The sequence below is a fragment of the Pseudopodoces humilis genome, chromosome 6 (assembly GCF_049639895.1).
Source record: "Pseudopodoces humilis isolate 2021_Gansu_Grassland_sample_001 chromosome 6, ASM4963989v1, whole genome shotgun sequence".
In the NCBI taxonomy this organism is placed as follows: Eukaryota; Metazoa; Chordata; class Aves; order Passeriformes; family Paridae; genus Pseudopodoces; species Pseudopodoces humilis.
In genome coordinates this window covers 2,929,859-2,946,451 of record NC_142205.1, presented here as the reverse complement: position 1 = coordinate 2,946,451, position 16,593 = coordinate 2,929,859, and the positions used below count along the sequence as shown (strand labels likewise).

Genomic DNA, 16,593 nt, shown 5'->3' with positions numbered 1-16,593 from the left:
TTGGGAACCACCTTCCCTGTTTTCATCCTGGGCATCCCACCAGCAACAGGAAGACCTGCCAGGTTCCTCAGAACCAGGTCCTGTGCTTGCTCCAAAAGGTCTGGAAGCTGTCCCTCAACCCTGTCACCCTTTCCTGGCACCGATGGCCTCAGTCTCTCAGTGTCACTGCCAACAGAGCCCTTCAGAGCATTCCCTCCAGCCACAGCATCATCAACCTCCCACTCTTCGTCCCACAAATCACAACAAGTCAAGTGTGAAGCATCAAACCGATTTATTATAGTTAGTAAAAGGCTTTTTAGCCTGTTAGTAAAAGATGTGCAGCTCCCTGCTGCACCATCTCCTGCCAATGAGGCTTTAAAGTGCTACGTATCAACTGTGAAAATCCCGGCACGTCACAGCAGCAATCTGAACGTGTGCTTTCCCCAGTCTGAGGTGGTGACAAACCAGCTGTTTCACAAGAGAAATCTGACATGAAAAGGCAAAGCGCACAAGCTGTTGCTTAAATATATGGAAAAACATGGGAAGAATTTCACAGGCAAGTAAAGCATCAGAGAAGAGGGCCTTGGTATGGATGCGGCTGGTTTAGGATCTCCCCTGAATTACAGAAAGTGCAGAGAAAGCAAGTCCCTTCCTGTCCCTCGTGTTAGGGAGTGATAACCATTTTATCTTTAATGGGAAGAGCAGCCCCCACATTCCCTCTCCTGGCAGAGGGGGCTGAGTGTGTTTAAAGGACTGTCCCTTCTTCCTTCAGCACCATGCAAGGAATAAACACCTCAAGCTCTTCTGGAAGGCAGCCCTGACACACCAAAATCAACACCTCCCTCCTGCATATATCGGTTTTTCTTAGTTTTATGGAGGCACTTCTTGGATTTTTGGGCAGAAGGAAAGTATTGGGAGGGAGGAGCAGCCATGCAGGGCTGATGGACCTTTCCCACCACAGGCCAAGCTCTGGGTGTGATGGCTGCACTTTGCCCCAGACGCCTGAGAAGGCTGAGCTCCCTCCTGCTCCCTGCCAGCAGGAAGAGCAGATTTTGGGAAGCTGTGCTGATGGCAGGAATTCAGGATTAACAAGTTACTGGACACAGAGGGATGAGGGAAATTATTCTGCTCTTTTGCTCTGCTCAGGTGAGACCCAACCTGCAGTGCCGTGTCCAGCTCTGCAGCCCCAACGTAAGGAGGATGTGGAGCTGCTGGAGTGAGAAATTCTGAGGGTTGAAACTCTCCTGGCTCTGCTCTGGAGCTAGGATGAGTGAGTTGGGAGTGCTCAGCCTGGAGAAGACTCTGACGAGACCTTCCAGCAGCCTCCAGTATCTAAATGGGCTCCAAGAGAGCTTCAGGGACTTTGGGCAACAACCTGGAGTAACAGCACATAGGGGAATGGCTTCCCACTGTCAGAGGGCAGGGATAGATGGAATACTGGGAAGAAATTCCTCCCTGTGAGGGTGGTGAAACACTGACATAGGTTTCCCAGAGAAGCTGTAACTGCCCCATCCCTGGAAGAGTTAAGGCCAGTTGGATGGGGCTTGGAGCAACCTGGAGCAATGTAACTACTCCAGGCTGTTTCTTCTTCACTGCTTTACTGCATTTTAGAATCACAGAATGGTTTGGGTTGGAAGGGCCATTAACAAGCATCTCATCCCAGCCCTCTGCCACAAGACCAGTTTGTTCCAAGCCCTTTAGACACTGGAAGGTGCTACAAGGTCTCCCCACAGCCCAGAGCATCTCAGACTCTGGTATGGCCTCCCTGCAGGGTGCAGTTGATCCTGTTTGTGTCCCAGCCTGGGCAGAAGGTTCCTATACCCCTATCCCATAGCATCAGGTATCAGGAAGGGCAAGAACTCCAGCTACCCTTCCAACCAAGATGCAAAAATCCAGCCTCAAATTCAAAGACACCCAATAACCTTTTGTGGGACCAAGTCTGCTTAAAGTTGGCAATACCTGAAACATTCCTCTTAAATCAGAAACCCCTTTTCCTGCCTGAACAGAGTGAAATGAGGCTGATCCTTGATAACGCTGGTATGATGCAGCTCTTTCCTGACCCTCATGTTTATCCCCAGGATCAGTACTACATGAAGCAATTCCAGAAGGAGGAGGAGAGCCAGAGACACCAAGTAAGGCAAACTGAACATGAGACATCCAGTGGAGGCTGCTGCACCCATCCTTGGGCACATTTTCAAGCCAAGATGAGCAGAGCCAAGAAAATCAGCTCTGCTGTCACAGGATATCTGCACAACCTCTCCTGGCTGCACTGCACAAAGGGACCTGGAGGTCACCCTTTGGATCACCAGGATATGTTTCCCTGAGGCCTCCTGGGACCAAACAAGGAAGACATGGAGAATCACCATGAGTGCTTTGCTTTTTGACTCAGTGGATCACTCACATTTTGGTGTGAGATCCTCTCCTCCGGGAGTGTAGAAAGAGAAAGCTACAGCCAAGAAGATGGTTGAGAAATGGGAGGGAACAGACCCAAACCCAACAGCATCATGTACCAAGGCCTCTTCCAGCAGAACCTTCCAGAAAAAGATTTAACAATGCCCCTACTGCCCCCTGCTACTCTTCAGGTTTCAAATGCGTTGACCAAAATCCTGTTGCCAGAGAAATCCCCCCGGCTGCGTCACGGTCATGGTGTCCCATCCGCTATTTCCGCAGCCGAGCGTACACCGCGAACGCCACGGCAGAAATGACGCCGACAGCTGGAAGGATGTACAGCAGGGACAAGCCACTGCTGTCCCTCTTTGCGACTCTGGCCGGAGGTGATCTGGTGGCAGGGTCATGGCCACTGCCAGAATTGAAATTCACGGAGCTTCCAAGGGGACTGACTCCGTCGCTGCCAGCTCCAAGCTGGACGCTGGGGTGATGATCCACACGGACCTTGTGGGTACCCATGGAGTTGCTGTCCCAGCTCGGAGCAGGACTGGAGTCTCTGCTTGCTCCAGACACCTCCTTTTCTCTGGGGTCTGCATGAACTGAGGAGACCCTTGGGAATGCTCCCCCTGAGCTCATGCTATCCCTGCTCATCAGGATTGGGTCGCTGCTGAGGCCAAGGCTACTGGAGGTGGTGGAACAGGGCTTGCTGGGCTCCTGAGAGCTCAGGCACCTGCTGGCCACCTCTGGGCTGCCCTGAGGCACGGACACGAGGACGCCCGGCTTGCCGAGCTCCTCTTCCTCCTCCTCATCACGATGAGACGCCCAGATGCTCGTGGCAGAGCTCACCCGGGGAGCCGATCTCCCAGCCAGGCCTTCGGAGCCTCCTACCAAAGCTGTGCCCAGGAAAGGGTTTGCTGAGGCCGGGAGCACCTTTAGGAGACAAGGAGAGGGGCTGGGTGTCAAGGGAAGCACCCAATGGCCTGGGGCACACAGGTCTCACACAAACCCATTTTGACACAGTCCCCACATCTGCTGCTAACAAGGTTGGGTCACAGGTAACAGGGAGGTGAAGGAGGGAGGCAAGGAGGAAGGCAGGCAGGGATGAAGGGGAGCCAGGCAGTGAGGAGAGCAGTGGAAAACAGCACCTGGAAGCCAGGACACTGACTGGCAAGGTAAGGTGGGGAAATAAGGAGTCAAGGCCCAAGAGAGCTCGGCTCCCTTCCCCCATGCTCCATCATACAGCGTGAGGATGGTAACATGAAAACCACAGAGTCAGAAAAAAAATCCCTGAATAAACTCATCACCAGCTCACAGTGTGACACTGCAACAGAAAAGCTCCTAACCAGGGGGAGTGCACAAGGACAGGAACGAAATGCAAGTGGCAAGAGGAAAGGTCACCTACTTTCTCCTTTGCTGGCACAGAGGGGCTGCTGCTGGCTGTATTCCCAAACGACAGTTTCTTCTCTTGCGTAAGAGACTTGACAGAGGTGTCACGGGATGGGAAAATGTCTCTGGGCACAGGGGTAGCACCCAGGGTAGTTGTTTCCATCAAAGCACCTGTCAGGGAGAAAACAAAACATGTTGTGTTAACCAGGGGGCCTAAAACATGAGATTTGCTCTTCCTCAAGGAAGCTGTGACAGGACAGTTCCCACCCAAGCTGAAGGGGTGGCAGAGGGAGCAGGATCCAGTGCCCTGGCTCTAGCTCTGCTGAGGCACCAGAGCTTTCCCTGCAGCTGCAAGTAACTCACGCAGGGTGGGCTGCAGGGCTGGGGAGCACCAAGGGAAACAGAGGCTTTTAAGGCTCCTGAAACTCCATGTCCTCCCAGCCAGGAGGTGCTGACCCCACACGGCAGAGGTGAAAGGGTTGGGAGGGATGGGTGTCTCTTTTCCCACCTTGAGACCCTGGAGAAGAGGACAGGGTTTTATCTTGATTCTATGATGCCCACAGGCAAGGGATGTAGGAGATGCTAAAATTCCCTCACATCTCTGCAAACTAGGAGAAGGGGAGAAGTTTCACACCCCAAAGCTCTTCCACTGACAAAACAAAATTAAAATGCAGATGGATGAGATGATCATTGTGGGTCCCTTCAAACAAAACAGTTCTATTCTATTCTATTCCCCCAGCACTGCCAAGGCCACCACTAACCCGTGTCCCCAAGTGCCACATCCAAACGGCTTCTAAATCCCTCCAGGGACGGTGACCACCACTGGCCTGGACAGCTTTTTCCAGTGCTTGACAACCCCTTCCAAAAAGAAAATTTTCCCTACTATCCAATCTAAACCTCCCATGACACAATTTTCCTCTCATCCTGTTGCTTGTAACCTGGGGGCAGAGCCCAATCCCCACCTTGTTCCACCCTCCTGTCATGGAGTTGCAGAGAGCGAGGTCTTCCCCGAACCTCCTTTTCTCCAGACTGAGCTCTCCCAGCTTCCTAAGCTGCTGCTCAAAAGACTTAGGCTCTAAAGCCCAGCCAGCTCCATTCCCTTCTCTGGGCCCACTCCAGCATCCCAGTTTCTTTCCTGCAGTGAGAGGCTCTGAGCAGCACCTCCTGCTCCCCAGTGGCTCTCTGGTTCTGCCAGGAGGGAAACCCACCTGCACTCCCTGGGTGCTCTCGCAGCATCCCGGAGCGCTTCTTCTCCGCATCAAACTGCTCCTGTATGAGGAGGGGGCTGCGCACATCCACAAAGCTGCTCGTGGGCTCACCGTGCCCAGAGCTTGGCACAGGCTGCTTTTTTCGCACCGAGTTTGGGGGCTGCTGCCCCACACCAGGAGTGGCCCCCTCCAGCCTTGATGGTGACTCTGTGGAGATATCCGAGTTCTCTTCAGGCTCGTTCCTGGGCTGCCCGGGACTGCAAGTGGCACCTGCATCCCTCGATGGAACAGACCTGCCCAGGGCCAGGCCCGGTGTGCCGCGGTGCAGGTGGTTGGCATTCCCAAAAAACCCATTGTCCACACACACTGGCCGGCGGCTCAGCCAGTCCCGGCCCTGCTCTGGGGACACAGCCGATGGCACAGCCACCCCTGGTGTCCCTGCTGGCACCGGCACGGCCCTGTCAGGGTGCGAGAGATTCCCTCCTCCACTGTGCCCACCGCTCTCTCCGCCATGGACTTTGCTCCCAGGTGGAACTGGCTGGGGACTCTCTTGCTCCAGGAGTTTTTTGGGGAGCTGGAAGGAAATGAGTTGTGTTAAATCACTGGGATGAGGGGGTCTGGGACCGCAGGGATGTCCCAAACCCTGAGCAGTGACCTCTGCGAGGCTGGTTATGATGGGGGTCTGGGGTCTCTCCTTGGGACCCATCCAAGGTTCAGGGGTTGTGGAGAGAAGCCTGGAGTGGAAAAGCAGACCCTGTACAACCCCCATGGAGGGATACAGGAGAGGGAGCAGTTATAGGGCCATATATAAGCTGTAAGTTACCAGACACAACAGAGATCAGCAGTGAGTGGCTGCTTGGGGTGGGCCTGAAGCAGCCTGGCCCTATCAATGGTTCCCCATACCCAGTCAAAAAGTCCAAAAGGGACCTTTGTGTCCCCATCCAACACGTGCCCTGCTCACCGATTCCTGCACTGGGAGTCTGGCCTCCAGGCCCGTGGTGGTGGCAGCACTGGGCAGGACGGGTGGATGGTCACCAATGGGCACATCTCTGCATGGCTGCCCAGCCAACGGGTCAGAATATCGCCCCTGGGATGGTGTCTGGGCACTGAGGGAGGAGCCAGTGGAACGGGCATCCTCAAGGGATGAGGCAGCAGCAGGAGCTGAGGAACCTGGAAGAGAAAAGCAGATCACTGCAGGAAAAACTGAGGAAGCGGAGGATAAATATGAGGCTGAAGCAGCTTTGCGTGCGTCCCTGCTCTATCCCCACATCAGCCAAGACCACAGCACCCCTTTGTTCATCTTTCCATCTTCTCTCAAGTGAGAACCCCAGCCCACCACCAATCCCAGCACCTACAAACATGGACCCATCATCTTCAGACATGTCACTACAGTGAAGGTCATCCCTGGGACAGTCACAGATGCCTCCAGCCTCCTGGGAAGTCAAGGCAGGGATAGAGACGACTTCACATCCCCACCTCCAGCACCCCACCGGGCCCGCACAGGGAGGATGAGGCTACATACGAGGTCGAGGTTGCCAGGTGTCATAGACTTCCTGCAGCTCATCAGCCAAGTGCCCCGCGTTGTTCTGGTGCAGCGCCTGGATGAGATCCTGCACCCAGCCCTTCCGGCACCTCAGGTGCTGATAAAACCTAAAGACAGCTGCCTGGTTGCCCCGTGTCTCCTCCCGGGCCAGGAGCTCATCCTAGGAAAAACACAGAGAGTGTCTAAGAGACCGTCTGACTTAAAGGTAAGACAAGTCTATGTTGCCATTGAGGAAAGAGCCTGGCAGAAATCAGCAAAACAGGAAATTACTCTGTCAGAATCGACCAGGCAGGTCAGGGAGTCGGCCAGAGATGACACTCGGATAGTCCCAAACTTCTTGAGGTTTCTCGTAATATGGGTGTACACTTTGTCTTCAGCCAAACCCATCCTGGCTCAGCACCTGCAGAGACACAGAGACAGGATGAGCAGAGGCTGCTGGTGAAGCTCAGGCTGTCTCCAGAAGCTCGGGCTGTTCCATAGGCACCCATTCCCTGGCACAGACACTGCGATAAGACAGGGGAAATTCCAGGCGGAAAACACGCACAAAGACGTTTCAGTTAAAGTTCAACGCTCAGCTTCACTTCCACAAACCACGCTACTTCCTACCATCGCCCACCCCGCGTTTACTCCCACTCTGCTTGTTTGGATTCAGCCGGCAGGTTGGGGGCCGGCCTGCCGGCAGGGTCACCACAACCGACAGGGAAAAACAGGCGACAAGGCCAAGACAAACGCCAGGGGCCACGGCTGGAATCCCGCATAAGCGATGGCAAAGCCAAAAGGGAAGGCATAGGGTTCCTTCCCACAGGGAATGGCGACCCGCAAGCCACGACGTGGCCCTGCGCGCCCTCACGGTGGGGCCCCCCCCGCCCTCACCGCGACCTTCAGCCGCCGGGGGAGCTCCGGGAGGTTCTCCGCTCGCAGATCCCCCTGGCAGAGCGGCCGGGGGAGGCGGCCAGAGTTGTCGGGGGTCGGCGCGGCCCCGGTGCCCCCTCCCCGCTGCCCTCACGGCCCCTCAGGCCCCCTCACCTGCGCCCGCCGCCGCCGCGCGCCCGGCACCGCTCCGACCCCGCCCCCTCATGTCGTTAACGCCGCCGATTGGCTGTGGCGCACGCCCGTCACGATGATTGACATGTAGCGATTGACAAGGAGGGGGTCCGGGTCCCTCGGGACAGAGGGACGCGGAGATGCTGGAGCGCATCCCGAGGGTGTGAAGGGACAGGAACATCCCTCCTGCGAGGAGACACCGCGGGAGCGGGGCCTGACGAGCCTGAAGGGACAGGAACATCCCTCCTGCGAGGAGACACCGCGGGAGCGGGGCCTGACGAGCCTGAAGGGACAGGAACATCCCTCCTGCGAGGAGACACCGCGGGAGCGGGGCCTGACGAGCCTGAAGGGACAGGAACATATGGATTGATGAGGCGTCTCATCAATCCATACAAATATCTCCAAGGAGGGGCTCACAGCATGGTGCCAGACTCTTTCCAGTGGTACCAAGGGACAGGACAAGAATTAATGGCCATAAACTAAAACAGAAGAAGTTTCACCTCAACATGATAAAAAACTTCTTTATGTTGAGGGTGGCAGAGCACTGGAACAGCTGCCCAGGGAGGCCATGGAGTCTCCCTCTCTGGAGACATTCCAAACCCACCTGGGCATGTTCCTGTGTCACCTGCTCCAGGTGACACTGCCTTGACAGTGGGTTGGACTGGATGATCTCCAGACATTCCTTTGAACTTCAGTATTCTATGATTCTGTGAGCTGGACCTGTTCAGCCTCAAGAACAGACATCTGAGAGGGGACCTCATTAATGTCTATAAATATCCAAAGGAGATGTGCCAGGAGGATGGACCAGGCTGCTCTGTGGTGGACAGGAATGGGACAAAATATGAATACTTGCACAGTTTGTCCAGAAAAGCTGTGGCTGCCTCATCGCTGGAAGTGTACAAGGCCACAGGTGATGGGGCTTGGAACAACCTGGGATAGTGGAAAGCTGTCCCTGCCCATGGCAGGGAGTGGAATGAGATGGTCTTTAAGGTCCCTTCCAACCCAAACCATTCTGTGATTATAATTAACTGAAGCCAGCTTTTCTTGCTCTAAATTGTATAAAAGGATCATATTTCTGGGATGTTTCTAATTAAAAAGAAATCTTTGTGGTGACCAAAACTTACCTCAAAAAAAAAAGCACTCACTCAGTTTCACCCAGTAATTTCTGTTCACATAATCACAGAACAGTAAAGGTTTGGAAGGGACTTCAAAGATCATCCCAAGCCTCCCTGCCACGGGCAGGGACAACCCCCATTAGACCAGGTTGCTCAAGGCTTTATCCCGCCTGGCTTTGAAAACTTCCAGCGTTGGGACAACCTGTTCCTGTTCTCACCATCGTCTCAGCAAAAAATTTCCTCCTAATATCCAACATAAATTCCCCCTCTGGCAACTTCCACTCGTTACTCCTTGTCCTTTTCTCCGCATCTCCTCCCTAAGAGTCCCTCTCCGGCTTTCCTGTAGCATTCCACCAAAACTTTTTTGTTTATAATCCATTTCCTACTCGGGAATTTTGGGACGCGGCCTCGGGTGCTCAGTGCCGCCGCCGCGCCACCAGGGGGCAGCACCGCCCCGCGCCGGGGCCCGCGTGGCCACGCCCATGACCACGCCCATGGGTCCGCCCCGGGCCCGCCCCCGGCCCGGAGCCGCACGATGGCGGCGGCAGCGGGCGGGCGGCGGCGGCGGCGCCGCTGAGCGCCGGGAGAGCCCCGAGGGGCGGCGGGGGCTTCCCGCACCCCTTCCCCTTCCCTCATCTCCCCCTCCCCTTTTTCCCCCGACCCCCCCCCTTCCCGCGCCCTCCCCCGCTGCGCCGTCCATGGTTACGGGCGGCCGCCGCGGCCTCGCAGCGGAGCCGTTTGGGCGGGAGCCGGCGAGGGAGCAGCGGCCGCAGGTGAGCGGGGAGGGGGTCGCAGGTGACCCCCGGGGATAGGAACGGGCTTGTTGTGGTGGCGTGGGGGTGATGGAAGGGGTCCACGCGTGTCTGTGGAGTTGGGTCACCCCCGCCCTGTCCACGCTGAACTTGGGGTTTGGCATTTGCGTATTTGTAGGTGTATTTGTTAGCGGTAATGAGGATTTCTAAAAGTGATCGCGGGCTGGGGCTCTTGGATTTGCTCCCTTGGAGCGGGTCCAGAGGAGGCCACCAAGTTGATGGGAGGGATGCAGCACCTCTCCTGCGAGGAAGGACTGGGAGAATTGGGATTGTCCGGCATGGAGAAGAGAAGGATCCGGGCAGACCTAATGGGAGCCTCTCACTACTTGAAAGGAGTCCGTAAGAAAAATGGGGAGAGACTTTTTACAAGGGCCTGGGGTGACAGGTTAAGGGGGAATGGCCTCACGCTGACAGAGAGTATGGTTAGATAAAATATTAGGAATAAATTCTTTCCTATGTGGGTGGTGAGGCCCTGGCACAGGTTGCCCAGAGAAGCTGTGGCTATCCCTGGAAGTGTTTAATGCCAGGTTGGACAGGGCTATGAGCAACCTGGGGTAGTGGAAGCTGTCCCTGCCCATGGCAGAGGATGGGACAAGACAGGCTTTAAGGTGCTTTCCAACCCAAACCATTCCATGATTTTATGAACATCCAGCTGTGGGTCTGCAGTGACTCACAGGGCTGGACACGGGAGTCCAAGCTGGGGACACCCCTCCAAGACCCAGAAAACAGCTGCAGGGCAGGGCCACCATGGCCACGATCTCCTGGCACCACCCACCACTGCCCTGCTGCAGGATGGCCAGGCTCCCTGGACACCTCCACTCAGTACCTGGGGCTTCTGGTCAGTGAGGAGCCCTCCTGACCCACGGGCTGACCATGCTCCCCTTTGCAGATCCAGGCTGTGCTGGTGGCCAAAGGCCTCTTTTGGGACCGATATTCCAGCTTGGGGGCTTGTGGCCTGGCAGCTCCCTGTGCCATCCCTCCGGGAGATGCTCCGGGCTGGAGTTGGAAGGGACACTCTCCTTGCTGTGGGGTCCAAAGGCTCTGTCCCTTCCTCCAAGGCTCTGTCCTCTTCTCAGTGGTGCTTTCCGCTCCTCAAAGGGTGTGTCCCCTCCTCACCACTGCCTCTGCTCATCCCAAACGGGAATCCCAAATGGGAATGTCCCTGCTGCCCCTCTCCAAGCTCTCCCACGCTCGGGTGGCTGCATCCTCCCTCCTCGGCCAGCACTTGCTTGTTTCGGATCTTGGATGTCATCGAGGGTGGAAAATGTGACAGGAAGGAAGGGAGGCTTTTTTTCCCTCCTGCTAAATATGGACTGACATTAAAAATCTAAATACTGTCGCTAAAGGAATCCCAATGTCTGTTTGTCGAGGGAGAGAAAACGTTGTTTTCTGGCTTTTCGGTTCCAGCTGGGAAGTTTCGCAAGGAGTGGTGGAGTCCTTGCCGGGAGCCTCAGGAATTTACTGAGCTTGTTCACAGGACGCTCTCTGCAGCGTCTTACGCTAAAAAAAATTAGTCATCCCTTCTCTGCCTGCCCGTGGCTGGGGGGAGCTTGCTGCGAGCATGCAGGATGCTTGGAAATATTTAAGGATTTTTTCCTCCTGTACAGGGAGTTCTAGAAACGACAGGAAATAAAGCTGCGGCCCCAACAGGAGTTTTTCATCTTTATTTTAAGTCCTGTTGCTGCAGCGGCCAGTGGCAGGGAGGGGAAGGATGTGCTCAGGGGGGCTGCAGCCAGGTTTGCGGGGAGGATTTGTCTGTCTGTCAAGCATCAGATGCAAACTCATGCTGTTGTTCCCAGAGATTGGGAAACAGGCTTGATGTGGAGCTCTGGGAGGAGGAATGGGATCACAGGGATGGTCATGACACTGCCAGCTCCCTGATGGCTTCTGCTGTGGCCAGGGTGAAGAGCCAGGATGCTTTTTGGGGAACAGGGACCACAGCTCCCCTAGGATCTGGGGGCGCTGGGGAGACAGATACTTGGTGTTTGTGCTGGGCAGAAAGTGGGCACTGCCACCTTCCCATTCCACATGTTTCTTTCCATCCCTGTTGGAGAGCTTTTGGGGGGAGTGCCTGTGGGAAGCTCCAGGGTTTTTGCCTGATCTCTGTTAAAACAGTTGGTTAAAGCAGCTGGTTGCTTGCAGTTGGCTGAAGGTGGTGGAATCATCATCCCTGGAGGTGTCCAAGGAACAACTGAACGTGGCACTCAGTGCTCTGCTGACAAGGTGGGGATTGGTCACAGGTTGGACTTGTGAGGTGATCTTGGAGGCCTTTTCCAACCTAAATGGCCCTTGGATTCTGTGAAAGCAATGGGGGATCCTGGGAGGTGCTGGAACAGATATTTCCCATTTCCAGGGCACTGGTGCTGCTGTGTTCTTCCCAGACTAAGGAGACACAGCCCTGCCTTCCTGAAACATCCCTCACAAATAACTGCATCTCTGTGCTGCTCCGTGATACTGGTCCATGTCCAACATCAACATCCTCGCGGAGGAGCGGTTTGAATTCCCTCTCTCCCTGTCTCCTCCTGCTGCCAGCCTACATCTGTTCTGCTCCAACCCTCTGTGTTTCCAGCAGGATGGCAGATCCCAGTCCAGTGGGGAGGGCACAGGTTGTGTGACCTCTGCTGTGCTTGGCTGAGCCAGCGTCACTGTCATGTGTGATGCCTCTAAACACTGAGGAGCGTGGGGTGGGATATTCTGTGTGGAACAGCACACCTGTAGCTTCCATAGGGTCAGGAGTGGCACCAGCTGCTGCCTGGTCCTCCCCTCCTGGTGTGACACGGGCAGGAGGTCGCTCATCCCTGGCAGCTGCTCTCTGGGCTCATTCACAAATCGCATTTTCCTCTGGAAAAAAAACCAAATCCCCGGGCTTTCCTCTCACTGTGGAAGTCATTTGAAGGCAACCAGGTCTGTAAGCATCCCCAAAGCCTGTGGACAGGAAGAGACACTTGAGCGGAGAGGTAGGAAATGTCCGCATTTAGAGCAGTGGCTGATTCATCTCCTGCTCTTAACTCTTTCCCCCCTGATTTTAGTGGGAATCCAGCTGGTTTGCTTCTAGGCTCAGAGCCCAGGGAGGCTCTGGCCAGATCACAGAATACTGCTGGGTTTTGTACATCGTGTTTACATGGTTTGGGGTGGAAAAGGAACGGGGTGTGCGGTTATCCGAATTGGATAACCGGAATGTCGGCAGTCACATTAGAGAGGATTAATATTTAATATATAGGGTATGAACCATTGTGCTTAATCACGATCTGAAGGGCTTAGGAAGAGATTTAGCAATAAGCAGGTGATTCCTGAGCTGTTCAGAATGATTTCTTGCATCTTCCTCTGGAGCAGCTGGTCCCAGATATCGCTAGAGGCTGGTGCGATCCTGTTCTTCCTGATGTCTCCAGGTTTTGTGAGTGGGTAGAGTGGCTTTCATGATGAGTGTTCACTTCTCATTAAACTCACAAATACTCTGGAAACACTTTTTCTCTGATGCAGCTCACGTGGCTGGACTGTCAGCTGTAGTACCTGTCAGCACTTGGAACTTCTGTGTGTGGCCAAAGCTCGTGGGAATCATGTCGTGGGATCCATGGACGTTGTCACTGTCACATACATCTGCCCAGGCTCTAGTGAAGAGGCTGCTCATTCATTCTTTTGTTTGTCTAACCTCTGTAGGAGGCCTTTCTTGCCATCTCCAGGCTCCCACCATGGTACTGGAGCTCCCCATGAGAGCGGTGCTGCTTTCCACAGCTGCTCTGCGATGTGAGGTGTTCTGTGGTACAGCAAGATGGGGGCTGCTCCTCTGGGAAGGGGATTGGTGTGTTTGTGCAGGGAGGAGGTGATGGTAGAGAGTGCTGTGTCCAAGGCTGGGGTCCTCAGCACAACAAGGACTTAAAGAACTCCAGAAGAAGCAATAAAGATGCTTCAGGGCTGGAGCCCCTCTGCTCTGGAGCCAGGCTGAGAGAGCTGGGGGTGCTCATCTGGAGAAGAGGAGACTCCAGGAAGAGCTCAGAGCCTCTTCCAGGGCCTGAAGAGGGGCTCCAGGAGAGCTGGAGAGGGACCTGGGACAAGGAACAAAGGAACAGGAGAAGGAGAATGGCTTCTCACTGACAGAGGGTGGGTTAGACAGGATATTAGAAAGAAATTTTTGCCTGTGAGGGTGGACAGGCCCTGGCACAGGGTGCCCCGAGAAGCTGTGGCTGCTCCTGGATCCCTGGAAGTGTCCAAGGCCAGGGTGGACAGGGCTTGGAGCAACCTGGGACAGTGGAAGGTGTCCCTGCCCATGGCTGGGGGTTGGAACTGGATGCTCTTTCAGGTTCCTTCCAACCCAAACCTTGCTGTGATTCCACAATTCTATACCAGGGCATTCAAATAATGCATCTCCACAGCCACACGTCCTGCAGGTTTGAGGGTTGTGTTTCCATGGAGGGAAACCCTCCTTTAGGCTGCAGGAGGGTGTGTGCCTGCACCTTCCTCCCTCCTTGCTCCAAATCACAACTCTCCTGGCTGAAAGCATCAGCCACAGCTGTCAGACCCACCGTGCTGTGGTTGCAGCTGCAGTTTTGGTGGTAGCAGTTAAAACACCTGAGTGTGGGCTGGGTTTTGGCATATTGGTCATGCAGAAGATCCTGGTGCCTACTGAAACAGGCATGGAGGTTGGAATTCGTTTTAAAACTGGGACTACTTTTTTCTCCAAAAGACCTGTGGAAGAATGAGAGAATCAGGGAATGCTTTGGGTTGGAAGGGATCTTAAAGCTCACCTCCTTCCAAACCCCTGCCATGGGCAAGGACACCTCTCACTAGCCCAGGTTGCTTCAAGCCCTCTCCAACCTGGCCTTGAGAATGCTCCTTTTATTCTCTGTGCAAACAGATCACTTGCTTAGGCAGCAGCGACTCTTTATTCCAGAATAATTTGTTGTCCTAATTCCTTCCTGTTGAAGCAACTCCATTTTGCATGGAATAATTAGCACTAATTTGGGCCTGGGATGGAAAACAAGAGTTCTCTGACTTCAGAGGAGCAGACAAGAGCATAACCTCTGCCTTTCCCACGTGAGTCAGGTCGTGCCGTGCCATCCCTCCTCTGAAGCAAAATTAAAACCTGTCTGTGAGACCAAACATTCCAGGTTGGTAGGAGGGAGCAGGAGGCAGAGGTGTCACCAATTTTAAGCCTTCTGCTGCTGCAGGGAGCTGAGGGCAAGTGTGGTGAGGGGGGAACGGAGCAGCACCTCCTTCCTTCTTGGCTGACACTGAGGAACAAATAAACAGAAATGTTCTCACCATGCTGATGTGAAAAGCTGTTTCTGAGCCAGCCTGGCCTGTTGGTGGATTCCTGGCACCCCAGCCAAGTACTTGAGACCTTTTTATTGCTGTAAGGAGGACTTCCTCATCCTGCCCCGCAGTCTGACTCGATCCACGGCTATTTTCTGGTCCTTCCAGGAAGACATCTCTGCTCTGCCTTCTTTTGTGTAGGGAAGGGAAACCAGCCAAATCCCTTCCCAGCCCCAAATCCCTGCATGTCTGAAGAAGGGGAGGTGCAGGGCATCCTTCCCATTTTACCCAGGAAGCATGAGATGAATTCCAGTGCAAAGCTGTTGCAGGCAGGATCTCCCCTGCCTGTCTCCCAGCTGCCTTTCTTGATTCTGGTAGGTTCAGTGTTTGCTGATGGGGCTGTGAGCACTGAGGCCATGAACATCTCTTCAGGATGAGTCCTGGAGGCCGTGGAATGGGAGATGTCCAGCCTGGAAATCCCAGCTGGCAGAAAATGGGCTCGCATTGGATTGATACCTGACCACCAGACAGGTGATTGGTGCTGCTTAGACAGAGAGTTCTAAGGCCTGGATTCATAACTTGAGAGTCCAGGACGCTTCTTGGCACTCCAAACTCCATCGGTAAAGGTGTTTACAGGCTCATTGTGGAGATGCTGCAGCAGCATACCTGTCTGAAACAGGGGTTGGCCTGTTGGAGCTTGTAGGGTTTGTGTATCCAAGTTAAGTAAGAGGTGACAGGAAGGCTGGATCCAGGTATGAGCAGTGAATCAATCAGCACTGGATTGCTCTGGGGCTGAACCAGCTCCCCCTGGGATGACTGTCCTCCCATATCACGCCTGATGTTTCGAAATAATCTCTGATTGTTCTGATGATCTAAACCCCAGGGGTTTAGCTGGCTTTGGGCTCCACCCCATCAGTGGTGACCTTGCTGCAGGGCTGAGGAGAGCAGCAATTCCTGGTGTGGCTGCTGAGGGCAGGATGTCTCCCTGGGTCTGTGCTCACATGCTCTTCCCCAGGGAGTTGGGGATCATCTGCCCAAAAGAGAACTTGTAGAGGATCTCCCCAAAACTGACACCCAACCATCCTCACTCGTCCTCTGGGAACGCTGATAAAGGAATCACAGAATCATGGAATGGTTTGGTTGGAAGGAGCCTCAAACATCATCTCATTCCACCCCCCTTCCATGGCCAGGGACACCTCCCACTATCCCAGGGTGCTCCAAGCTCCATCCAGCCTGACCTTGGGCACTTCCAGGGATCCAGGGGCAGCCACAGCTTCTCTGGGCACCCTGTGCCAGGGCCTCCCCACCCTCACAGGGAACAATTCCTTCCTAATGTCTAATCTAACCCTGCTCTCTTTCAGTGTGAAGCCATTCCCCCTTCTCCTGTTGCTCCAGTCTCTCTTCATCTTTCCTATAGGCTCCCTTCAGGTCCTGGAAGGCCCAGTTAGGTCATCCCAAAGCCTTCACTTCTCCAGGCTGAGCAATCCCAATTCTCTCTCTTTCCTCATGGCAGAGCTGCTCCATCCATCTGATCATCTTGGTGGCCTCCTCCAACAGACCACAGAGGTGAACTTGCCAATTAAGCAGCAGATCTTCTGGAATCCCTGGGATTGTTTGGGCTCCATCCCTCACTTTCCACCTGGATTTTTAGGGGTGGTGTGTCAATTCCTCCTCTGGGGATTTCAAACACTTCAGTCACAGCCTCAGGGCTGACAGTACTGATTTGTGTTAGAAAATGCCATCGTGGTCTGTGTCAGAGAGGGTTCTGCAGCCAGGAAATCTGTTCCTGGCCCCGATGTGATTGCAACCAGCTCAAAGTGCTGCTTGCTTCCTGTCAGGCGTCTCTTACTCCATCCCCAAAAAACTGC

The 16,593-nt window shown here is 54.5% G+C and overlaps 2 protein-coding genes across 4 annotated transcripts in view; one reads left to right on the top strand and one right to left on the bottom strand.

Moving 5' to 3' along the window:
- Positions 1–254: 254 nt before the first annotated feature.
- MAVS (mitochondrial antiviral signaling protein) lies at positions 255–7,574 on the bottom strand. 3 transcript variants are annotated; one of them, XM_005517940.3, is made up of 7 exons: positions 7,531–7,574; positions 6,775–6,904; positions 6,484–6,664; positions 5,923–6,131; positions 4,962–5,535; positions 3,770–3,924; positions 255–3,297 (listed from the first exon to the last, which is right to left on the bottom strand). In XM_005517940.3, the coding sequence occupies exons 2-7, from the start codon at positions 6,889–6,891 to the stop codon at positions 2,638–2,640; spliced, it is 1,896 nt and encodes a 631-aa protein (XP_005517997.2). In that variant the 5' UTR covers positions 6,892–6,904; positions 7,531–7,574; the 3' UTR covers positions 255–2,637. The 3 variants fall into 3 exon arrangements, with proteins under 3 accessions (XP_005517997.2, XP_014118697.2, XP_014118696.2); XM_014263222.2 differs by lacking the exon at positions 7,531–7,574 and adding an exon at positions 7,378–7,509; XM_014263221.2 differs by lacking the exon at positions 7,531–7,574 and adding an exon at positions 7,384–7,509.
- Positions 7,575–9,310: 1,736 nt separating this feature from the next.
- The window catches only part of PTPRA (protein tyrosine phosphatase receptor type A), a 113,820-nt gene continuing 106,537 nt past the window's right edge, over positions 9,311–16,593 (top strand). The window contains exon 1 of the mRNA XM_088056521.1: positions 9,311–9,436. The gene's annotated coding sequence lies outside the window, so the exon portion shown is untranslated. The remainder of the gene's footprint in view (positions 9,437–16,593) is intronic.

What these genes read in the sequence shown, in the direction of transcription:
- MAVS (XM_005517940.3), bottom strand. Translation starts at nt 6,891, where the DNA reads ATGGGTTTGGCTGAAGACAAAGTGTACACCCATATTACGAGAAACCTC. An exon ending in GCCTGGTCGATTCTGACAGA is followed by an intron (nt 6,665 to 6,774) that starts GTAATTTCCTGT and finishes TGTTTTTCCTAG; the next exon opens with GATGAGCTCCTGGCCCGGGA. An exon ending in GACTCCCAGTGCAGGAATCG is followed by an intron (nt 5,536 to 5,922) that starts GTGAGCAGGGCA and finishes ATTTCCTTCCAG; the next exon opens with CTCCCCAAAAAACTCCTGGA.